The sequence below is a fragment of the Phasianus colchicus genome, chromosome 14, assembly GCF_987193195.1.
Source record: "Phasianus colchicus chromosome 14, bPhaCol1.hap1.1, whole genome shotgun sequence".
In the NCBI taxonomy this organism is placed as follows: Eukaryota; Metazoa; Chordata; class Aves; order Galliformes; family Phasianidae; genus Phasianus; species Phasianus colchicus.
The window spans coordinates 17,992,151-18,016,185 of record NC_143449.1 but is presented as its reverse complement, the minus strand read 5'-3'; the positions used below and the strand labels follow the sequence as shown (position 1 = coordinate 18,016,185).

The following is a 24,035-nucleotide window of genomic DNA, read 5'->3' as shown; positions in this document are numbered from 1 at the left end:
CACTTGAATAGGACCAAGGCAGTGGCTGGAGCACCCTCATACTTGAGCTCTGTGCCTCCCCTAAGGATCACAGAATGGCCAGGGTTGGAAGGGACCTCGAGGATCATGAATTTCCAACCGCTCTGCCACACGCAAGGCCACCAACCTCCACGTTTAATACCAGACCAGGCTGCCCAGGGCCCCATCCAACCTGGCCTTGAACACCTCTAGGGACAGGGCATCCACAGCCTCTCTGGGCAGCTGTTCCAGCACCTCACCACTCTCTCTGTGAAGAACTTCCCTCAATATCCAACCAAGGCAGGGACTTCTTGCACTACTCACTAACAAAACCAGCAGAACAACAGACAGAAGACTGAGACACACAGCTGAGTGTAACTTCACAACTTCTTTTTAGTTTTTCATATTTTGGAATCAAAATATCTACTTACCAGCCACTCTGCTTTAAGGAAAGCCTGCCAGTGACACTCCAGCCAGGAGGCAAAGAGCAGAGGCAGCCCCTCCACGAGGAGAGCCATTCTAGCCAGATTTTTGGGGATCTACTCAAGCAAACATGGCAGGTGAGAAGCATTGCTCAACTCCTCATACTGCACTACAGGTAAATCACAACTCCTCTCAGAAGTGCCATTAAATGCTGTATTCACCCAAGCATGCCAGATGCTCATGCTGTTGCTGTCAAACATGGAAATAAGCAATGGAAACAAGAGCAGCAGCTGTAGTCTCTCCCCAATCGTTTATCAATCATGCAATTACAGGCTAATTACAATTAATCAAGTGACAGGTGTAAACCAATGAAAGCCTTCAGAACAACTACTGCACCCCTATTTTAACAGGGTACCTACTGGCCAAACCATAATTTCTAAAAGCTGTTACCTTGGTATTGCCTGTCATCTGACAAATGCTTTAATCTTCCCTATTATTTTTAAGCCTGGAAGCAGCTTCTTATACTCTAAGGCTGCAATTCTCCCACACTTCCTCCTCTAAACCTTTTCCTAAGCTCCCCTCTCTGCTCTCACCTCTTCAACTCAAGAGCTGTAACACAAGAACACAAGGCAGAGAGGACTCCTGGCCCTGCAGATTCCCTCATGCATTACACAACATTAAACACACTGTCACCACTGACAGTGACAAGTCCTCAGCTTTCTGCCCCCAAGCAGAGGTCAGAGCCCTACAGAAAGCCCTGCATGTTGCTCTGACATGGCACAAACAGCAGCACCCTGCTGTCAGACATGAACTGAACACCACAGCCCAGGTGATGCACCAACAAGTCTCACATTTAGCTTCTGTGTCTGCACTGCAGCCATAACCCACACACATCACAGCTTCTCTCATTTTACTTCTTAAATGCTGAAGTTCTCCTTCCAAAACACAAACAAAACTCATTGGGTGACCAGGAGAACTGTTAGAAAATTCTCAGGGCTTAATACCCTCTTACTGACCAACACAAGATTTGCTCCATAATCTGATGCCTGACTTACTTTAATCCATACATGTGCAATTTAGTGAAAAAAATACCCCAAAAACAGAAGAGGCAGCACAGCAGATAAAAAAGGCTTAAAATCCACTTTAATAATGCATTCCTGTAACATTCCTCAGACAAACTCAAACTTGTTAGTGGGACAATTACAGCTTGTGTTCAAACAGTTTACACTAAATGAAAAAATCTTGTAGTACTTCTACACAAAAGACAGGCAAGGTTAAGATTATACAAACATTTGTTTCAGTTAAATCTTCAGCATGAGATACAGTATCTTTGTCCAATAGATTGTACTTTACTACCAGTAAAAATAAACAGCGATACAACACATTATCAAAAAATTCATCCCAACGAGATCCTCCCAGCCACACAGGCTGCACATGACGGTCAACTACTTTAAAGAAACAGATGGTCCAGATAAAAAGAGTAACTACAAGTTAGGAGGAAAAAAAACAGAAAAAATGAACATAAAAATTTCTCCAATTCACTATATGATGGATCATTTGGAGCAATATAAATTTACAGAATCACGGGAGCTGCAAAGTACCCAGATGCTGCCCTAGTTCTCCAGAAGCTCCTTCCCTGTGCTAAACTAAGAAAATAAAATAAAAAAATGCCAAGACTTACTGCAGTTTTATCTAGTTCTGCCTCAGGACTCCGGCTGCAAACAGGATACCTGGAATGGTCAAGGCATTGCAGTCCTTGCCAGATTTTACCGTTAGAGAACAACCACGGCAGCCTCCCTGAATCCATTTTCACATTGAAATTATAGGAATGCACCACATGAAATTCTCTATAAAACGTTTATCAGTCAGACTGCACTCCCCTCATCCTAGAGTGGCTTAACCAAAGCAGGCCCTAATCGACTATTCTGATACCCACCCCCTGAGTAGAACCCTGTATGGCCTGCCAAGATTCATTTCCTCTTTGGGGCAAGTGCAGGGGGCAGCTTCATCCTGTTAGTATCTGCGACGTTTGTTGGGGCCAAATTCACCCCCTGGATTTCCTCTGTTGAAGGCAGGAGGGTTCCCTCCCATCGCTCCCAGGCCTTCCATCGTGCTGCCCTGCCCAAAGCGATCTGCAGGCGGTGGTGGAGTCTGTATTGAAGAAGCAAGATGGCAAACAAAGAACAGACAGCAGTTAGAAGCCATTCAATTGATTCAAATCCTGTCCAAATCCTGCAGTTTCAGTTTATTATGCTATAAAAGTACCCTAACCCATCAAAACTAACCCCAAAACTGGACTGAGAAGGCTCTAATTACAGTTAAGCATTGCAAGACCCTTCCCTATCTTGGAGCCAAGCATATTGGAAAGCAGCTCATACACCATCCTCAGCCTACTGCCCTGCTGTGGAATGTGTGAGTAACAGTCTGGGAGAGGAATTTGCATTTCCATCATATTTCCTCACCCAAACTGAATGTAAATGAAGAGCAGCACACTGATAATGCAGCACTATCACAATCCAGACATAGACAATGCTATGAATCCAAGATAAGTCTGAAATACTGACCCTGTGGCTTGGCCATATCCCTCTATTTCCATTCTTCAGTTCTCCCATCTCCCAGTTGTGCTACTGCACAGCCTCTTTCTTCCAGCAGGGAGAAGAGCAAAGGATTGCTCAGCTTGGAAGATACCTCACAAAGTCCCCAGTCCAACCCCCTGCTCTAAGCTGAGTCAGCTGGGAGGGCAGATCAGGTCATACACAGCTTCAGCCCATCTGGTCTAAAAAACACCCAAGGACTGGAATGCACTGACTCAGTAAGTCAAACTAAGCACCTGGCCTGGACAAAGTTTCCTAAAAAATATCCATCTTTCTGGCTATTGGAGAAACAGCCCACTGCTTTTGGTCTAGGTTCCAACATACTGATCTTAACATATTTTCTATTGCTTTTTTTTCATTTAAAACAAGTATGATGAGCTGCTCAAGATGAATAAACCTGACTGGAAGAGCTGCCCTGTGAGAGGATCAATCCTCTGTCTGAAGGACAGGAATGACAGATGCCACCAAAGCAATTATCTGCAGTAAAGCCCTCAATGTATACCACCAAAGCTCAAATTCCTGAGCAGTATCCCTCCTTCCCAGTACAGCAGGTCATCCCCACACCCACTATTTGCTTTACTAGACTGAACTTCACTTGCAAAATAAGGAAGCTCCCCAGTTGCAAGCTGCAGACATTGACCATCACAGCATTATTTTCATAGAAACAGTAACAGCCAAATTACCGCAAGCAGTTAAATTCCTTCACCTTGCCAAGGCAGCCCTCAGCACAGTATCTGCATGCAGACTCTGAGCTCCCTGGTTCCTGAATTAAACCTGACACCCCCCAACAACTCCAACCCAACACTGAAGCACTTTACCTCACATTTCTAACAAGCCAGAACATGTGCAGTTACCATTCACCATTGAAATTACAAATGCAGCAACTATAATTCCTGTCTAAATATCCTGATTTTTCATTTTATCTCAGTAGCATCTCAATGTCCCTTAGGATCAGATATTATTCTTAGAAGCATTTTTCCTACACTCCTATGGAAATTTAGCAAACAGACTTTTTTCAAGCTAGCTGCAGCATGCAGAGTGACAAGTCTATGTGTTTCAGAACAACAGATTTCAGCTCATATCAGCACTAGAATTACATTCCTTCATCAGTTCATTTCTCATGTCACTATTACTGAAGCAGACAGTTTGTGGGTTTCCTACAAAGAGAAAACAATCCAACTTTTATCATCTTTTGCAAAGGATTTGTAATGAATAGAACTTCTCAGATTTCCATTAGCTGTATTTAAATTTTAAATTTGCATTCAGAATTCTCCCTAGGGCTTTCTCTTCCTAACTCAGCAGTGACATCTCAGCTGGGAGGATGCCTGAGGTTACCAAACATTTAAGGTCTGTATGAGTGAGGACAACTACATGTAAACAGTGTGTAAACCTGAAGAAAGATTTGGAGATCCACCTTTCACTTTGGCCAATCAAGCACTTAAGCTTTCTTCGTCCTACAAGAAGAGTCAAAGACCTTTTGCAAATATATGCAGTTTAAAAATAAATTCAATATAAAAACTAAAAAAAAGCAAATACATAAGCATGGCCTCCACTGATTCTTTGCTCCTCACTTCCTAAGCAAATTATCTGAACTCATTTTTGCATCCTCATTATTACTGTAATCATTTCAGTTTATTAGCATGGGAACTTAGTGTTTTCAAAAATGAGTTATGGACAGAACATTCCTGAAAGCTCAGCTTTATGCTTCAAGATTCTACATCTCCAAACATTCCGAGTGCTTCCCAATAAGCCATTTAAAAAATGACTACAAATTACTGCTAGGATCCTTCTAACAAAGGTGTTTAGCATTAGCTATATTCAAGGTAATGTAAGAAGGATGACGTGGTTAAATCCTCAAAAACACCAACAAATAGCAAGGCAAGGTGAACTCATACAGATCTCAGCAGCAGCCAGGTATTGGGCCTGGGGGGCAACAAGCCTAAACAGCACAGTGCTGAACAAGGGAAACAATATCATGTATTTTTAAAAGGTGTGCACAAGAAGCAGCTGGAGATGCATTACCATTCCCATGGCTCCATCAGGTATCATAGCTCCAGGACCAGCTGCAGGAGGCGCAGCAGCAGGAACGTTGGTACCACCCATAGCTCCTCTATTGTTCATGCCAATGGTACCTGGAAAACAAAACCTTATTTGTAGCAAACACAGAGGAAGCTGGGGTCTCCTCATTGCTCCAAAACCACAAAGCACCATGTAAGCTTCCTGCAGTGTTAGATGCAGGGACAGAGTCCTGATTTATTAACAAGCACTATTAGGTCAAGATAAACTGGTTTTGCATTCCATTGTTATCTGAAACTACAGCAAATTCTAATGGTCACCATCTCCATGAACCACTACTCCATGGTCTTCTCACTCACAGGCATGTGGCCTGAAACTCCAGATTGTGTAGTCAAAATATTGAAAGACATAACTGAGATTACTGCCTGGGATCAAGGGCGGGTTGCTATGCACTGTACCACTTTCTTTATCTGTACAAATTTCTTATTCACATATGGGTCTGACAGCAATTTCAATCAAGTCTTCTGGTAACTGAGTTTTCACATATATACAGTACTGCCTCACATGCAGTTTTTTGTTGTATTTCCTGTAATGATTGCTTCTTGCCACTAAACTTAGAAACTGTCAGAGTAATTCTCTCCAAGTAAGGAGCAAATAAAACAAAAGCACTCAAAAAGTCATGGATTTTGTAGAGAAGAAAATAAACATGCATAGAAATGAAGAGGTCCACAAAAAAAAAAAAACCAAAAAAACAGCAACAACAAAAAAAAATCACACCACACTTACCTCCCATACCCATCTGTCCCATTCGCATGTCTGGTGGCTCCCTCTGGAAAAAGAGAGACTCATTTCAAACAATAAAGAAAATGGAGTTTTTCTTAATGAAGTCACATAAATACATTGTGTTCTGGGCTTTTTGTTACTGCACAGAAAAGTCATTCTTAGGGTATATTTCAAGATTTATTCTACCATAGTACAACATCGAGCAGCAAAGCAAAGCTACATGGAGGGATTGTACTAAACTGCAGCACAGAGATACCTGATACCTGCCTGGTGAGATCTGCTAAGCAGCAGTAACACACTGTAAAGAATCAGTGTTCCTACTTCCTCAGCATAGCTAAGAAGCTTTTCCTGTTGGAAGGAGTGCAAGCTTACATAACAGATATGCAGCACTGGGCCACTTCAACAAAATGCCAGCCAGTGAGCTTAGGACACACATCACAGATCCACCTCACTGGGGGCCTTTGAAAGGGTAGATAACAGCAGGACAAGGGGAAACAGTTTTAAATTGAGGGAGGGAAGATTTAGGTTAGATGTCAGGGGGAAGTTCTTTACTATGAGAGTGGTGAGGTGCTGGAACAGCTGCCCAGAGAGGCTGTGGATGCTCTGTCCATCCCTAGAGGTGTTCAAGGCCAGGTTGGATGGGGCCCTGGGCAGCCTGGTCTGGTATTAAATGTGGAGGTTGGTGGCCCTGCATGTTGCAGAGCAGTTGGAAATCCGTGATCCTTGAGGTCCCTTCCAACCTGGGCCATTCTGTGATTCTATGTTACCTACATAAACAGCAGTTGGACAGTAACTGCATAAGCTACATTCTCCAGACGAAACTATTAAGATTAAAGGGAATCAACAAGTGAGTGTAGGATGTACTGAGTATAGGATGTACTGAGTATAGAGTCTCTCAATCACCATCTTAAGCATTTACAGAAAGCTCCATGCTGGGAAGGGCAAAATCCTAATGAACATGGATGCAATGGGGAAGTGGGCTATTCGTACCGCATCAGCAAAGTTCCCCTTGAAGCCTTCCTGCTGGCGTCTCATCATCTCTTCCTGCTGCCTTCTCATTTCTTCCTCACGGCGCCTGCGTTCTTCCTCTTGCCTGGAAAAAAGAGGTAAGGATGCTCAGCACAACACACTCATTTGCATCACAGTGCTGCCTAGCAGGGTCTCATTTTGGAAACACGCAGCTTTAAAAACATGATTCTGCTGAAGCTGTAAAATATTAGGCACCTTGTGATGAAAACAAACATCCATGAGCAAGACATTCTCAACATGCTCAGTTTTAAGGAATTCATTATAAAAACAGATCCAAGCTCACCCATGCACACAGCAGCTCCCAAGTACATGCTAACTGTGTGCAATACAATGCATAAAAGCCAGATATTTCTCAAGCTCCTTGTATTACAGAGGTAAACTGGAGGACCACATGGAGCTTCTTACAATAACCCTGAAACAATGAAGAGCTGGAACGGAGAGAGAAATCTCTTAGACTAAGTTACCTCCCACATGAGAAGTCAGATAAGATACCAGATGGGATTTCCCAACCTGCAGCACTAAAGCTGCTGCACAGATTCTCATTTTTTGACCCTGTCTTGGTCAAGGAGCTAAACTGAGATAGAGAAATAAAACAAACAAAAAAATCCAACCTAATACTACTCAGTGTCCTAAACTTTCAGAAGGAACTCTTCCATCCTAATCTAGATGTACACTTCCCCTATCAACAGAAAAGGCCAGAAACAACACCCACTCTTTAGATAGCAATTAAGTTGTCAGCTTGAATAATTAGTGAAGTGGAGAAGTGTTTTGTTAGGTGTCATAATGGATCCACAATTTCAGAACTGCTTCCTTACCTGATTTCCAACTGTTTACGTTTCTGTACTTCCTGGTTATGCAATTCCTCCATCCTCCTCAGTTCTTCCTGGCGTCTCATTAAATCTGTAAAAGATGACAATTCCACAGTTGGTTAAAATCAAGCAGCTATGCCACAGCTCAGCGTCAGCAGGCTCCATCAGTCTACTGAGCCACTCATCCTGGGATGCTGGAGGGCCTTGATCTGCTATTATAATTATCCTGGACTGGTACCTTGCCTCATGAGCATAACTTGGTGCTCATGGCGAGCTGCTTCCATTTCCATTTCCAGCTTCTCTCGAGCTTCCTTGATGTTACGGTCTACCTGTTCTTGCTGCTGCTTCTCCATCTCTATTAGAGCCTTCCAACGCATGGCATACTCATACTCAAAGCTGCCAGGCTGTGCAAATCGAGGAGGTTGCTCACGCTCCCTGTCAAGCAAGGAAGAGCCAGTGAATGCTTCAACAAAGCAAAGAGGAACTAAGAAAAAAATAACTGTTTGTGTGCAAATGCCGTGGCAGATCCTTTTGTCAGTTAGAAACATGTCTCACTGCACCAAATAAGAAACCTCTGTGCCCTCTGTTTTTGCACAAATAGCTGTGCTTTAGATACCACTTTTTTTCCCCTCAAAAAACTGCTGTTATTGAGAGAAAAAAATCAGGCAGAAAACAAGCGTCCTGTCATCTCCCATTTCAAGTAATGACACTGTGTTCCTAAAACACCAAGATACTGGGTGAAAAAAATTTACACATTCTCATGAAACAAAGAGGCTTTGCTCCTGCTGCACATCTTATGAACAGGTTTACTCCAGAAATACACAAAGCCCAAACATGCATGTTTACCTTGCTAATTTCTGCACCCCTGCACCTGGAGCATGCACTTATTCCTAATGCACCCTCAGGGCTCCTGCAGCTCTCATTCTCCTTACTTGTAAAATGTATGACCTCACATGGTTTACCGATCCACACTGCTGTGACCACACGATACCTGCTTACACCAGGAAGCCCTCAAAGACAATGGCCTTCCTCCTGGACAGCTCTATAATCCTTTAATGCTCTTCACACTATTCCTTCTATTTTCACTGTAACTTTAAGACTCTTTTTTTCTACAGACTGTCCTTAGAGCAAATAATTCAAGTCTTTGTTTCAGTTTCTCATCCAACCAAGGGGAACACACCCCAAACTAACACCATTTTTTCTTCCAAGAATAGAAGCAGATAAACACTTATGAAAAAATATGTAGAGGCTGCCAGACTTATCCAGCAGAGTGGATCCAGAAACACCACTTCCTTTCAGCTAACCAGGGCAAGGGAACAGTGCATGAGCACCTTCCTAAGGCTCAACAAGCAGGACAATGACCTGGAGCCCACAGTGTCTCTTATGGAAAGCACATACTTGTGATATTGCTGGTTTTTGATGACAAGTTTTTCTGGTAGTCCCTCTTCGTCATCATATTGATCCATGGGCTCCACAGTCACAGGCCGAGGGAATCTATAAAGAAAACATGAGATGCTTTGAGGACAACTCTAGAATAAGCTTGCATTACAGGAAACCCTGTATACTAAGTCTGAACCTATAAAATATTGCTTTTAGTGCTTCTCAATGAAATTCAGAGCAGCCAGGGATCTGAACCAAATGAAACCAGAATTTTCTCCTCTCTTTCCTCCCTTGCTACACGACCAACCATGGGCTGTGCGTGCCCTGTTCACAGCTGTCTATGGTGAGTAACACTACTCCTTGCTGGAGATCACTGGCTGTATCACTCACACCCTCTTGGAGGGATCACCACGTGCTGTTTGTTACTGCCAAACAGCAGAGCTCTGCCAGCTCCTGTTGGGCCCTGCCTTAATCTCCCTAGAAATCCACTGGCATGCTTCACAACAGACACTGCATCTGAGAGCTTCTGCCCTCCTCATCTCTGCGTGAAGAAGAAAATTAATTAATAATACTAATTATCTCACAATCAGCTTCCCAGTGCAGCACTGACACCACTCACATCCTCAGCTTCTCTTTGGCTACTTAACCTATCTGCCAGAGCTTTGGAAATGGAAGAAACAGTCATGCTATGCTGAGGAGCAAGCAGTGCTCAGGCTCCAGTAGAAAGACAGGACATGAGAGGCTGAAGGGCCACAGCACAGTTTTTCAGTTTAAGGTGATACATGCCAGTATTAACTGCCTTATTTTCCAATGTGAACTCATCTATTCCAGCCAGCTCATGTAGCTGCTGCTTCATCCTAGTTCATGGCAGTAAATAACTCCAATCAAAACCAAACCATATGTAGAAATAAGCAACATACTGGTTCCCCATTCCACATAATAAAAACCAGTGCAGAGAGCTAGAAAAAGAGTGAACATTGCCTCCCAGGTGCTCTCTCCTATGTACTGGTAGTGCTCAATTTGTTTTCATGGTTCTTTCAGACTACTTATTTCTGAATAAGCAAGAAGGCAGGGAGTAAATAATGCAAATGAACTAAGAGAGCCCAAGAGCACCCTGGCAGCAACCCTGCTGCTGACAACTACAACTCTAATGGTTGTTCCCAAAGAGTCTCAGACAGAAAACAGCAATGGGAGAAAAATAAAAAAACAAACAAACAAACAAAAAACACAAAAAAAAAACCTGCTTTTTGAAACTGAAAGCATTGAATACTGCTGTGCCATACACAGCTTCCCCCAAGAAAAAGGAGAGAAGCGAGAGCACAATGCTTACAAAATTACTTTTGAGATTATCAATACAGCTCAACTTCAGGCAGTGTTTCATTATTAAATTCTAAGGACATGCATAGAAAAAACAGTTTTTACTCTCAATATATCAAAGATGGCCAACCACCCCCCACTTTTAAAGCAACAAGGAGTGCTCCATGGAAGAGATCTAGAGTCAGTCATTCACTTGTGCACATTCACATAATTACTCCTGATGTCCTCTGTTGCCTTATGATATTTAAGCACAAGGAAAATGATTTCATTACTGTTAAAACCCAGAACAACCCAGTCCATCTGATCAGCACCTCAGACAGATCCTGTGCTCACAAAGCAGAGGACCAGCATTCTGTCTCAGCAGCGCTCACTGCATGGAGTCCCACCCCCAGATTCAGCATGTACTATCAACACCTTGAGCTTTGTTTCCAGCCAGTGGAAAGGGTGGTCTCTGAAGCACCTCTTGCTTGTTACAAGGTGCTCCAATTGCTCTAAGGCACCTTTATCTACAAAGAGTTTATTGGGCAGCTTTGCATACTGACCCCACCAGCAGGCTTTCCAACAGGAAGATTTGAGACTTGAGTTTCAGCATATGTTCACTCTTGCTGGAAAAGAAGCTAAGTAAAATTCTCTCTGGGCAAACAATCTCTCATCTGCCCCCACTCTGCTTCTAACAAACACTGCTCACATCCATACAGCACTCCTCGCCCTTCCACACTTACGTCGTCAGCAGGAAAGAGCCATCACTACATCTGTCCAGGGCTTTCCTAGCAGCAGGCTTCCCTGAGAACTCCACAATGCCTTTCCCAGAGGATCGCCCTCTGTCATCCACAATCACCACAGCCCTTTCCACCTGGCCAAACACAGAGAAGGCTTCCTCCAGGAGCTCATTGGACACGAACTGAGGCAGGTTCCTGACTGTGAGCGATGCGCTGTGGCACGCAAAGCGCACTCTGAGCTGCTTCCCACGGAGAGGCATGTTGTCTAGTTCCACTTTTGCAATCTCTGCCAGAGTGCGAGTTTCCTGAAGATAAAAAGTCACCATTGAAGCTCTCAGAGCAGTATGGAATCAGCTACGTACACAACTGTCACAAACATCTCCCCTGAACAAGTATTTCATTGAGAAGACAGCATTATAAAACATGCCCTAAAAGCCATTCTCTGCTATCAGTGGCTCTGAAGACACACATAGAGTTTGGAGGGGAAAAAGAAACATTAGATGCAAGCCTTATCCAGTAACCAGTAGTAACAAAGCAAACAAGTTATCATTATCTATCAGATGTAACTCAATTAGAGCAACACAGTCTTCTAATAAATGCGCTTAATAATTTGTTTTAAATAGTAACAATTAACGTTTCACACATTATTCAAGGAAATGCTTGCTGTATGACAATCCACGGAAGACATCCTACTCCAGTTTCACACCCTGATTCATTTACATCACTGCCAAGAAGTTTGTGCTACAGTAAAATGCCCAAAGACTCTGGAACTTCCCACTCTACGCACTCACAGAGGGGCTTTCAGACAGACAGCACCTGAGCCACAGGTCTGAGAACCATTCTCAGATGTCTGCAGCTAACTCCCCTCCCTCCCAGCCAGATTTCAATGTGATTATCTGGAGGCTTTCCCCCACCTCCAAAGCATTTGTCACCCCAGTAATGTTGTGGGATGGTCTGTGTTCACAGAAAAACCAGGTTTGTGTCCTTCTAAGAGGCAGAAGTCTACCTGGTCTTTAACAGCATTGTGTTCATGTTTTCCTTCTATCAGCTGATTCGAGAATAACTCTACAAGCTATCTCACACATCCTGCCACAAGCTGCCTGAATTCACACTCCTTACACCATGCTCCAGTCAAATGACTTGTAGAAGCTAATCCATGATCCCAGGTCACTGAAACCCAACAGCAGGCTCAATTAGCAAGATATCTGCACACCTACTACTCACAGTTAAGAACACTCCTCTAGTGTTCACTGCTACCAAAACACCCCTAGGGCAGCAGGGCACTCACCAGCCTGATAAAGCCAAAGCCTTTGTCCTTGTGTATGAAGACTTCCCCTGCCTTGCCATACTTCTCAAATAACTTTCTCATCTCTTCCTCTGTAATGTCTGGGGGCAGATTGCCCACAAAGAGGCGGCTTCTTTGGGTGAAGGTTTTTTCCCCAGGTTTCCGGAAATTCTTCAGGTCGATGGTCAGGCCTTCATCTGAGGGGAATAAGGTACACAGCTGCTCTACAGTTGGGGGGATAAATTCTATTAGGTTTCATCACAGTGAACACAGAGACACAGGACAAATACAGGCAATACCACCCCCACACTTAGGTCTCAAACCTACCCAGCCATCTCTTCAGCAATAGGAGGATTCTATTTCACAATGAGCACAAAGGTTTTTCTTAAAGAAAACGTGCCTGAATCTCATTAACAGCAATGAAATGCAGTCTAGAACTGAAAAAAAATAACAGAAACACCAGAGCTTGGAATAACGTGAGAATTTTCACTCAGCTTTGGAGATCTGCTTAAGATGACTGGTCCACAATAAAAGCAATTGCAGTCACACTACAGGATTTTGCTATTACAACCTGAATAATTACAGGGAAGGTGCAGTTCAGCCAGCAATCAGATATTTTGCCGCAAACAACCCAGAGGACCAAAAAAAAAATACACAGAGGAGTTAATTTTGCCCAGATGGGTGACATTTTAGATAGCTGGTACTGTACAGGATGGGATTTGGGTTCCAGAGCCTTGGGTTCCAAGCTGAAGAGAAGGCTGGAATGGTGAAAATAACAAAAACATATAAACAGCCCCTTAGGTGAGACCTCAGAAAAATTACAAAGTTCTTTACACAAAATCTGCATTTCCTAAGTAATGCTACATCTAACAGTAATAAACAGGAGTGCTTACATCAACATCCTCAATCCCACATGCACATACACTCTTTAGCCCTCAATTCAACAAGAATCCAGCATGACCCTGGAAGCTGCAGATCCCATGTGAAGATTGCCTGACTCTGCCCCCTTTCTTAAAAGGCATACAGGAACTCTCTACAAGTTGTGGGTATTTCACTCTTTTTCTTTTTCTTCCTCTCTTTTATTTATTCGACACCAGCACTCTGCACATTGAGCCCTCCCCAATTTGCTTTGCAAAGGATACACAACATCATGGCCACATGTTTGATTCAGACAAAAGAGTATGATACTGACCAGAACAACAAACAATGGCTAAGGACCACACTTTTGTGAGTACAAGCACTCCTCTACAGCTAACCTAAAGAAGTGAGACTGATGATGTATCTATAGAGAACAATAAGTTATTTACATCATGCAAAAATCACATAAGGTGAAATGCTTTGTCCTACAAACTTCTCCAGGCCTTTACCAAAAGCATTTGGGGTTCAACTCCAAGGTCTGTGATTTAACTAAGCATCACTGTTCCACCTTAACTAGATCAAAGGGATGCAAGATGCAGGCTGCCCCTCCGAGTTGATCTCCCAAGAACACAGTGATGACTGCTGTAGTGTTTCCAGACTAACTGGAAGCACAACAGTCGGCCACCCTGTTCTATCATCTCCCATGAACCTGCTTAACAGGATCACTTCATAAAAAAACAGTGCATTTTTTATTAGCCTGCTGTCTGCCTGCATGGGGGCGAGAGGGGATCAATTCAACCTGCAAGCAGGATGAAAAAAGCAAGGGAACCGTGCATAAGGAATACAACTGGAGGGGCAGCAAGCTCAGGAAATGCTTCTGAGAAAGCGAAGTGCAGGTGTGACTTTGGGATCTTTGTTTTGAAAACCAAGCAGAAAGACTACAACAGAAAACTGGAATACAACCAGAGCACCCGCTCCCCTCCCAACAACACGATGGGGCTGCACTGAACTGCTCTTGTGGCCCACGGGGTCGGGTTGGACAGGGCTCCATTAGCACACAGTGCTTCAACTCAGAAGCACCTGAACAACTGACAGAGCTGCAACCCGTACTGATTAAGGACAAACACGGAAACAGCCTCAAGTAGAGAGAAACGCAGCACTGAGGGCAGCTGTTTGTGCACAGTGAGGCATGCGTATGTGCTCCTGAGCATCTCTGGGGGCCTTCCATGGTAAAAATGACTCTTTGTGGCTGTGGATAACAGTGCTGAGGGGGACACAGCTCAGTGGGCACAAGTGGACAAGATGAGCCTGGAAATCTTTTCTAAGATTTTCAACCTAAACGATTCTATGATTCTAAGGACAACTGCATCTGCAGAGAGAGCAGCTCTGCTTCCCTCATACTTAAGGAAGTGTGTGTTGAGAAACCGTTTCGTGGGAGAGAAGGAATAAAAAAGGAACAAAAAAGGAACAGGCTGAAAGCTGCCCAAATTCATCTGCGGGGACAGAAACACCGCTAAGAACTGAAAGCCTTCAAACTGCGTGCAAATTTCCCCGGAGAACCCCACACAAAGAGGAACCCAGAGGGTGGTGAGGCGCTGGAACAGGTTGCCCAAGGAGGCTGTGGATGCCCCATCCCTGCAGGCATTCAAGGCCAGGCTGGATGTGGCTCTGGGCAGCCTGGTCTGCTGGTTGGTGACCCTGCACACAGCAGGGGATTGGAACCGGACGAGCATTGTGCTCCTTTGCAACCCAGGCCATTCCCTGGTCCTATGAACCCGCACAAAAAGGAACCCGCAGACACAACGACGGCGGCAGCCCCGACCCCAGGAGCTGTGGGACTCACTCTGGCTGTTGGCCTGCTGCCCGTTGGCGGGGATGGAGGGCGGCGGGTGCTGCTGGTGTTGGTGCTGGTGCTGCTTCCGCGGCGCGTGGTTCTGTTTGTCCATGTTGAAGCCCTTGTTGCCCTGCATCTTCCCCACCTGCGAGGGGACACGTACCGGTCGGCGGCGGCTCCGAGGCTCCGCGGCCCCGAACCCCTCCGGCCGCGCCTCGGCGAGGCTCTGCGGCCGCGTGCGGCGGCGGGGCGGGGCGGGCCGCGCTAGGCCCAGGGAAGGCCTCGGCGGGGGAGACCGAGCCGGCGCGCCCGCCCCCGCGGCGGAACGGCCCCGAGCGGCGGCCCCGCGCCGGCCGCGGCCTCACCTGGCGGCGGACGGCGGCGTCGAGGCGAATCGCGGCCCTTCGGCCCCGCGGCGGCCCTAAGAGGAGCGCGCGCGCGGCCGGAACTCGCGCAACCTAACCTTATGGCCTCCACCCGCGCTCCCATTGGCCTCCCCGCCGCGAACGCCGCGCTCCCATTGGCCGCGCGCGCCGCCACTCACCGGCCTATCGTGGCGGGGCGGGCCGAGGCGGGCCGGCGGCTCTTTGCGAGGAGCCGATTGGCCGCGTTTCGGCGGCGGCCCGCAGCGCTCGCTGCCAATCACCGCGGCGGGCATCACGCTGGGTTGAGAGGCGAGCAGAGAGACAAAGGAGACGAGCGAGCGGCCGGCGGGCGCCGCGCAGGCGTTGTGAGGCGAACGGCCGCGCAGGCGCAGTAAGGACCGACGGCTTTAAAGGGACCGCGGCGCCTACGAGCGCGTGCAGCGTCGTGCGCGCGCGCGCGCGCGCGGTGCCCCCCCCGCTCTCCTCACAGCCGCGCGCGCGTGCCCGGCCGGGTGGCGGGAACGCCGTGAGGGGAGCGGGGCGGCCCGGCCCGTAAGTACCCGAAGCCCGAGTGGAACCTGGGGTCTCCTCGCGGAACCGCGGGGCCTCCGGGGACCGTCGTCGGCCACGGGGCTCCGCGGGGCGGCCGCAGGTGCTCGCGTTCGGTCCGCAGCCTTTCAATAAAGCCCTCCGCTTCCCTCAGCGACACGCAGCGCTCGGGCGGCTCGCAGCCCTCACGGCGTCCTCCTCGCCTCCGCCCGCCTCGGCCCCGCTCCCCGGAGACAAAAAGCGAGCCGGCGGCTCCGGGCGCGGCAGGTGGCTGCGGGCAGCGTCCCGAGGCGGGGCGGGGAACCCGGGGGCGTCCGGGCGGGGGGCGTCGCTGTGGGGGGAGGGCGGTCCGCGGCGGGGGCGTCGCGGTGGGGGCGGGGCGCGGGCGGCGGGCGCGGGCCGGGGGCTGCCCCTCCCGGGGGCGGTGCCGTGTCCCGGGCCCCCGCGGAAGCCCCGCCCGGCCGCGCTGTCACTCACCGCCCCGGGGAGACGCTCCAGCTCCGGGGGAGGCGGCGGTGGCGACGGCGCCCGGAGCGGGCCGGGGGGCTCCTCCCGCGCGGAGGTAGAGGCGGGAGCGGAGCGGCCGGGCCGGGCCACCCGGGGCGGTGGCGGAGTCGGGGCCGTGCGGCGAGAGGGTTAACGGGGGGGGGGGGAGCGGGACGGCGATACGCTCCGCGCCGTGCAGGCAGCCCTGCGGGGATCGAGGCGCCCCGTTCCGGCCCGCGCCGCGTCCCCCGCGCCGCGCTGTGCCCCCGCCGGGGTGCGGCCGATGCCCGCGCTCGGCTCCGCGCTGTCGCTTCGCGCGGCCCCGCTTCTCCGAGAAACTCCGCTCCGGGTTTTCCGTCCGCCCGGCGGAGTGCGGGGCTGCCGCGCCGCTCCCGGGCTCGCGTTCCGTTCCGCATTTTCGAGGCCGCCGCTCAGCGGCCAGTCTCGCGAGCCCCGGCCCCGCCGCAGCCAATGGGGATCCGTCCCTCGCTTGGCGCAGCCAATGGGGAGCTGTCTCCCCCCCACCCCGGGCTGCGGCGCGCTGAGGGCTCCGAGCGGCGCCTCCATTTAAAGGGGCCGCGACCCGAATCCGGGCTCTGGGCAAAACGGGCGGCGCAGCGCTGGGCAGCCCCAGGTACGAGCGGCGCCGCCGCCCGCGAGCACCTCCGTGCGGGCAGCGCGGGACCGAGGTCTTAAAGGCGCGGGGTGCGGCGATCACGTCGAGGCGCCCTGTGGTGGGGGGCCGTTGCTCGCCCGTGGGGGCGGGGCGGGCGCGTGCGGAGCGGGGTCCGGGTGGGGGGCGGGGTCCCCCCGCAGGATGGGGGGCGGGGCGCTCGCCCCGCGGGAGGAGGAGGGGTTGCCGCTGGGCGAGGGGGCGGGGTCGGCTGTAAGCGCCCCTGCCGGTGGTGGCCGCTGGGGGGCGCCCTAGGGCGGGGGGGTGGGGAGGGGGCAGTTCGGTGCGGCAGCGCCCCCTCGCGGCCACCACGGGGCGGTGCTCTCCGTCGCGCTGAGGCCGGGCGTGCCCGCACGCAGCCAGCGCTCTGCTAATGGGAGTGCGGCCCGGCGCGCGTGGTTCCTTGGGCACGGCGTCTGTCTGTCTGTCTGTCTGTCTGCCCGCAAGAAGGGTGCGGGAGGCTCCTGAGCCCCGTGCGTTGCCCCGTTAGGTTGTGCCGGTGCCACGGCCCTGCCTCTGGCTGGCATTGACAGGGCTGGGAGCTGCGTGTGGCCGCACGGGGACGGGCTGAGCTCTGAGATCGCTCGATGGGGTCAGCGTGGAGTGCTGGTGGGGACGGGAGGCTCAGCCCCATGCTCAGAAATGGTCTCTGGGGTCTGCGGTTGTGATGAGCTGCTCCATTCCTGCTCTTCCCTTCCCTCAGCCCTAGCTCTCATTCAAGGCTGTGATGTATTTATCTCTCGCTGCCGCTGCATTCCCCAAGAAGACTTCAGATCTGCCTTCTCTCAGATTGCCCTCCGATCCCAGTCCCCTCCCCCAGGGCTGCCACCTCTCACCCAGCAGCTCGTGGCTCTGCTTGCTGCACTCACATCCTCTGCCCACACTTCCCTTTCGTTTGGGGGATGCAGCTTGGCACAGCCATTGACAAACCATGATAGCAGGGCATCTCTTGGCAGCCCTGGCACAGAGCGAGGGGCCGAGGCTGAGCCCACTGCCTGCCTTGGGGTGCAGATCCTTGTGAGGATATTTGGTGGCCAGTGGTTTGGGGATGCACGGCCCTGAGGGACACATGTGCTATCAGAAGCCTCTTGTGTAGAAAGTGGTGAAAGCAAAATGAGGAAAGAATGTGGTTGGCTGCAGCTATGACAATTAGTCTTGTTATCTGAATGGAGATTGTGTTAGGATATCATTGTTTTAATCTTGGTAGCATGTTCAAAGTGCAAACTTCTTCCTTCCCCTGCTGGCAGCATAGGTTGGGAAAGGGCAGTGCTTGAGACCGTCCTCCCAGCCCTCTTTGGACTCAGCCATTGGTCTGTACAGTGCAGCATCACTGCAGTCAGTTTTACAGCTGCACAGGAGTGAAGCATCCCAAGGCTGACACAGCTTTTAGGGGACCCAACGGTGAGGACCTTGCAGAGGAACCTGGGACTGCAGGAAGGGCTGCCTGCATCTCATCTTGCGCTTCACTCGTTTTGGATCTCTAAGGCTTCACTAAAGCAAAACTTTCTTTTGCTCTCACAGGTACATTCACCCTGAGAATTCTCTCCTGTTGTCTCCTCTCCCCACCATAATAAGTTTCAGTCAAAAAACAGCAGGAGGATGGAATGGGCTTCAGGTCTGTTCCAGCTGCTCACAGCGGAGCTGCCTTCAGAGGAGGCTGCTGGGGACTTTGTCTTGTTGAGCTCTGAGGAACTCTGGGGCTGAGCTGTTTGTGCCCTCATGTCCATTACAGTTCCCAATCATTTGCTGTGCGTGGAACTCCCCTCTCCCACTCCAGGTGGCTGTGGCTTCTGTGGGGAAGTCCAAGGCTGTGTTGGGTGCTGTGATGTGCTCCAGCAGCATTTAGCAACAGGAAGGGAGATGGGCATTTTTCTTGGACCAATCTCCATTTCTGTCTTTTAATCAGCACCTTAACATCTTTAAGGCAGCCTCATCAGGTGCTGCTCAATTGTGCTGTGCACCTCCTTGCTTTTTTTGCTAGGCATCAGGTGGTGCTCACACAGGTTTTTAACCCCTTGTGTATAACAGGGATTTGACAGACATTGTCACGTGGCAAGTGGTGAGTCTTGGAAGCAGTGCTGCTTGTTCATTCTGCAGACACAGAGCAGTACAAGTAGCAGGAGTTTTGCTCTCTGACCTGATCTCTGAGTGGAGTTGGTTCTTGAAGCTGAATTGCTCTCCAGACGCCAGGTGTTAACTGCTAAGGCCTCTGCCTTAACACGACTAAACAAAGAAGGTTGTGTTGGACTGCACGTAGACTTGTTGCTCGTTTCTCTGCTGCAGGGCCTTGACACTTACAGCCTGGGGGATGCTGGTCTCAGGAAAAGATGTGAAAGCATCCGAGCAGCTTCAAACCGCCACCAGGATGGCATCCCTGATGGATAAGTGTGCTTGTTTTTGTTGTCTTAGGGTTTAGTGCTGTTACAGAAGTGTTGGATTAATAGCAGATGATGATGCCTGTGGAACGTAGGCAGGTATCTCTGAAGTGTTGTAAGAAGTCTTCTGGTCAATGTAATTTCAGACAATTCTTCAAGAATTTGGAAACTTACCTTTCTCTTGCTTGAAGCTGAGATGTCATTTTGGAACGCGAGATCAAAATCTAGTCTGGCTGGTCCTGCCTTTGAGGAATTGGCAGGGAACCCTTGGTGTTTTACAGCTTCCCCTGCTCTGCGTTGGAAGGTTTGGGCCCTCTTGCTGCTGTGGATGACTGCTGTCACAGCATCATAGAATGGGCTGGGTTGCAAAGGAGCACAATGCTCATCTACTTCCAACCCCCTGCTATGTGCAGGTCACCAACCAGCAGACCAGGCTGCCCAGAGCCACATCCAGCCTGGCCTTGAATGCCTGCAGGGATGGGGGCATCCACAGCCTCCTTGGGCAACCTGTTCCGGTGCCTCACCACCCTCTGGGTGAAAAACTTCCTCCTAATATCCAACCTAAACCTGTCCTGTCTCACTTTAAAACCATTCCCCCTCGTCCTATCATTATTCACTCTCACAAACACCCGTTTCCCCTCGTGTTTATAAGCTCTCTTCAAGTACTGGAAGGCCACAATGAGGTCTCCCCAGAGCCTTTCTTCTCTAATCTAAACAAGCCCAGTTCCCTCAACCTTTCTTTGTAGGAGAGGTCCTCCAGCCCTATAAGCCGAAGGCCTGCACCCTAAACTGGTGCTCCTGATGGAGAAAAGTCTGGCTTTGGTCTTTGCCCCCTGGTTTGGGGCTGTTAGGCAGCCATTATTGGTGTCTTGAGGCTGCAGGGGTTGTCCAGCTTTGACTTGCAACCCTTGGAGTCTTCTTGTGCATTTGTCTGTCATTCTGAAGACTCCTTTGCTGAAGACCTTTTTTTTCTTTAATTATCATTTGTAGGTGTGTCACATCTCCCCATTTCTTTCCATAATGAAGTAGGTTTACCACTGGAAGGTGTTAAGATCCCAGTTCTTCCAGCATCTGTCTTCAAGGAGATGGTGATGGCTTCACATAGTGCGGTGTGGCAGCAGGTTTGGATGGCATCAGTGGTGGCGTGTGCTTTGAATAATGACATTCTATTCCTTTCTGGAGAATTTTCACTAGACTGAAGCCTGTCTGTAGCAGCACACGTGGTTCCCTGGCGATTCTTTATAAATTAATTTGCTTTAAAATGAGTTAGCCAATCTGTAATAAATGTTTGCAGTGCTTCAATCTGGAGGCCTATAAACTGCCTGGATAAACTCAGATAAATGGCTGTGATGAAGTGAGCTTTTACCATATCTGTCATTCAAGGTGCAATAGTTAATGAAGACGTGCTGCCCAGGACCATGCTGGTGAGTGTGTGGTTGGTGACAGCAGGGTGGGATGTGCACCCTGTGGTCGCTGCCCCTGTGCTGGAGGAAGGCAGTTGCAAGGCAGCTGTGCCCTTCTGCATGCAGCAGAGGTTTGGAGGTATTCGCTGCACTGTGAGGGAATAACAACATTATTCTTTATTTTTTCTCACTTTCTGATTTTAATTAAATATTTGGTGGTGGCTCCTCATTTTTTCCAGGTAGGCCATGTATTCCCCTGCTAACAGTCAGCTGAATAAAGACACTCAGATGTGGAAGATCTGTGCTGTTACAGCACCAGTGATGTCTCTCATACTGTTTTTAATAAGCTAGTCCCCAGGTGTTCCTTGCTGTCCCCATAAAGCTTTCTGGTCCAAGAGAAGACCCTTGTGCCCTGTCTTTGGTGGAAAGCTGGGCAGGTCTGCTCTTTCACACGTGTTGGGTTTGATGTTCTGAGCTACACCCCATGCCGGTTCATGTTGGTGGAATCCCACGGCCTCTTTGGAAGCTGTGGGTGCTGCCTGAGAAGCACTGTGCTGTTGTGCAGAGGGCTTCACCCTCAGCTTACTGTTCCCCGGAGTTACACTTGCTGACTATTCTGGAGAGGATGGTGCCAAGTCCCAAGTGAGGAGATCCCAAATATTCAGTGGGGCAGTCGCACCCTCTGCAGATGAGCAGGATTTCAGCAGTCTCTTCTTTTTAGCAGAGTCGTGCTCCAGTGTGCTTCCCTTGTTGCCAGCTATGTGGCTGGAAAGCAGGAGGATTTCAGGCAGACAGAATGAAAAAGAAGGTAGAAATGTGGCAGATCATTTCAGCATCTGCCAGAAACAATAAGCTATTATTCGTCTGTTGGAGTTAGTGAGAAGAGACCTTACCAGGAGGTGAAGTTCACATTCAGTTGGCAGCATGACTCGCTGTGAAGCTCAGCAGAAAGTCTGGATGAATTGGAAAGCCTGGGGCAAATGAAAGCAGTGTTTCTTACCTTGCTGCAGCTCAGCAGCTCTCATTTTCTCAGGTAGAGTTCAGCTTCAGAGCAGCCGACAAGGCTGGAAAGCATCCTTCTCTCCTGTCCTATGGGCTGCCTTCTTGATCCTGAGCAGCTGGCAGCTAAAAGTCACGGTGAAGGGTGCTGTCAGGGAGACAGGGTTTGAGTGATGGGCAGAGACATTCCTCCTTTCCCACCCAAACTACTTGCAGCATGTAACGTGGGTCCATCACCACGCAGACTTCCTCAGCTTTTCCAGATTATTATAAATATGGCAAAAGTCAGCACCTCTCCGCTTCCGTATCTCCTTGTCATGGGTTTCTGCTGCAGCACAGAAACTTCTTTTTAGAACAAAATGGCAGATTGCAGAACAAATTGCAGCGGGAACTTTTGGAGATGCACAGCATAAACTGCTTCACAGCAAATCCATAGAGGATTTGTCCAGAGATGTTCTCAGTGCAGCTCAATCCAAGCAGTTCTTCAGCAGCTGATGACCCTGTTCTGTTTCTTATGCTCTCTCCCCAGGTATCCATTCTTGGTGGGAATAGAAATGAGGTATTTGAATAGGCCAGAGCCTGAAGGCAGTGCTGGGGCTTACACTGTTGAAACCACGTGCTGTCAGTCTATTTGAAGAGCACGTGGGTAGCACAGCAAGTTGGTAGGTTTTCATAGGCTGTTGCACTGTCCTCTGGATTCCTTATGCTCCAGAATTTTTCCCAGGGTCTCTCCATACTGCAGGAACATCACCTCAGTGGTTCACTGCAGACTTGTGCAAAGGGTGTGAATCAACTTTCTTTGTTCATTTGTGTGGCTCGACCTTCCTGCTGTATTGCTGTAAGGTCTGCTGTCTGTCTGGACATGTGGGCAGGGGACAGCTTCCAGAAGGAAGCACTGTTTCTATTTGGAACAGCAGAAAACACATTGATCTGGAGAGGATTCTCACCGGCTTCAAATCCTCACGGCCTCCCTTTCAAACGTCTCTGCTTCTATTTTGCTTTGTTCTTCTTTCTGTCATCCACCTTAAAGCACACATTATGTTCTGCATTGCTGTGAGATTGGCTCATTCTGGAGGCTTTGTCTCTTGTGTAGCTGGAGGAAACGAATGGAATAATCAGTCCTTAGTGATGAAATTTGCTGAGATGCTGAAGATGACAACTTCTGTGCTTATCTGTTGCTGAAGCAGAAAATGTCGCTATGTTTTTTAGATAAAACAACGAGATAATGACCTATAGAATACAATTCCCCAAGCCCTGCTTGAATGAGATTCAGAAGTCGGGTACGTTCTCTATCCAAATATTTCCTATTTAGTTCTGAGTGAACCACCTGTGAGTGAGCCTTGGTGATCCTTTCAGAGGGAAGGATATGGAGATCCGATCAGCCATCACCACTGAGATTATTTCATCCTTCCTTCTTTAATGGTATAGATGAACCGTGCTCATATAAGCCCAAACAAGCAGCAATACTGAATTTTCTGCTTCAGAGCTCAAAACAGTGCCAAATTTAGGATTAGAATGATCCTGATAAGGGAATAGGCTGTTGCCATGTCTTCTGATTACATTGCCTTCCTTCCCCATAGTGTGGAGTTCAGCCTGTTTTGGGGACGTGACGCTCCATCAGTTCATGCTCTGCATTGCCACTTGCAGAATCCAGCTCCCTTTCCTTCTTCAGCTTTTATCTTTTTGTGGAGACATAGTGCATTATTAGCTGATATGAATGTAACTGCTTTCTTGCCTCACCTTTCTTGGCCTCTCTGCCTGGCAGTGCTGCTGGTTTCAGAGCTGGGCTGTGGCTTTGGTCGTCTGCTGGTGCAGTGAGCATCACACCTCCCTGTGTGAATGCCATGCACAGCCACGCTGCTCTTTCTTCCTGACTGCATTGCATGCTCATGCCTACTTCACTACGTTCTTCCTCTTATGGCTGCTTTTAATAACGTGGGCTTTTCCACTTTCCTTTCTGCCACCCTCCAGAATTTCCTCCAGCTCTGGCTTAGTCTTTTCTTGCTGTTCCCTGTCTGAGTATGGGTTATGGGGCTGCATTATAGCTGTAGTTAAGTTATAAGATCGTTTATGTCTGTCCTCTGACAAAATTTCTGTGTCTTGTCACACCCTGTCTTGTTCAAGACTCAGACTACAGAGAT

General features: G+C 48.8%; 2 protein-coding genes across 7 annotated transcripts in view; one reads left to right on the top strand and one right to left on the bottom strand.

Moving 5' to 3' along the window:
* Window positions 1-1,543: 1,543 nt before the first annotated feature.
* Window positions 1,544-15,789, bottom strand: NONO (non-POU domain containing octamer binding). Of its 3 annotated transcripts, none has more exons than XM_031594142.2 (11): window positions 15,589-15,789; window positions 15,054-15,189; window positions 12,356-12,576; window positions 11,071-11,372; window positions 9,050-9,145; window positions 7,890-8,086; window positions 7,658-7,742; window positions 6,804-6,906; window positions 5,817-5,859; window positions 5,037-5,146; window positions 1,544-2,571 (listed from the first exon to the last, which is right to left on the bottom strand). In XM_031594142.2, exons 1-11 carry the CDS (start codon window positions 15,700-15,702, stop codon window positions 2,434-2,436), a joined length of 1,545 nt encoding a protein of 514 aa, XP_031450002.2. In that variant the 5' UTR covers window positions 15,703-15,789; the 3' UTR covers window positions 1,544-2,433. The 3 variants fall into 3 exon arrangements, with proteins under 3 accessions (XP_031450002.2, XP_031450003.2, XP_031450004.1); XM_031594143.2 differs by having other exon boundaries at window positions 12,356-12,549; XM_031594144.2 differs by lacking the exon at window positions 15,589-15,789 and adding an exon at window positions 15,410-15,561.
* A 90-nt stretch (window positions 15,790-15,879) lies between these two features.
* ZMYM3 (zinc finger MYM-type containing 3) overlaps window positions 15,880-24,035 on the top strand; it is a 30,202-nt gene continuing 22,046 nt past the window's right edge. For 2 of the 4 annotated variants that reach the window (XM_031594146.2, XM_031594147.2), the window contains exon 1: window positions 16,402-16,520. The gene's annotated coding sequence lies outside the window, so the exon portion shown is untranslated. Of the gene's footprint in view, window positions 15,962-16,401; window positions 16,521-16,779; window positions 17,079-24,035 lie in introns of those variants that run through there. The other 2 variants (XM_090150424.1, XM_090150423.1) reach the window with 2 other exon arrangements.

Bases quoted from the DNA above. Each gene is read 5' to 3' on its own strand.
- NONO (XM_031594142.2), bottom strand. From the start codon at position 15,702: ATGCCCGCCGCGGTGATTGGCAGCGAGCGCTGCGGGCCGCCGCCGAAA. The intron at 15,190-15,588 runs GTGAGTGGCGGC...GTCCCCTCGCAG, and splicing joins CGCCCCGCCACGATAGGCCG to GTGGGGAAGATGCAGGGCAA. The intron at 2,572-5,036 runs GTAATGCATCTC...TCTTCAATACAG, and splicing joins CTGATGGAGCCATGGGAATG to ACTCCACCACCGCCTGCAGA.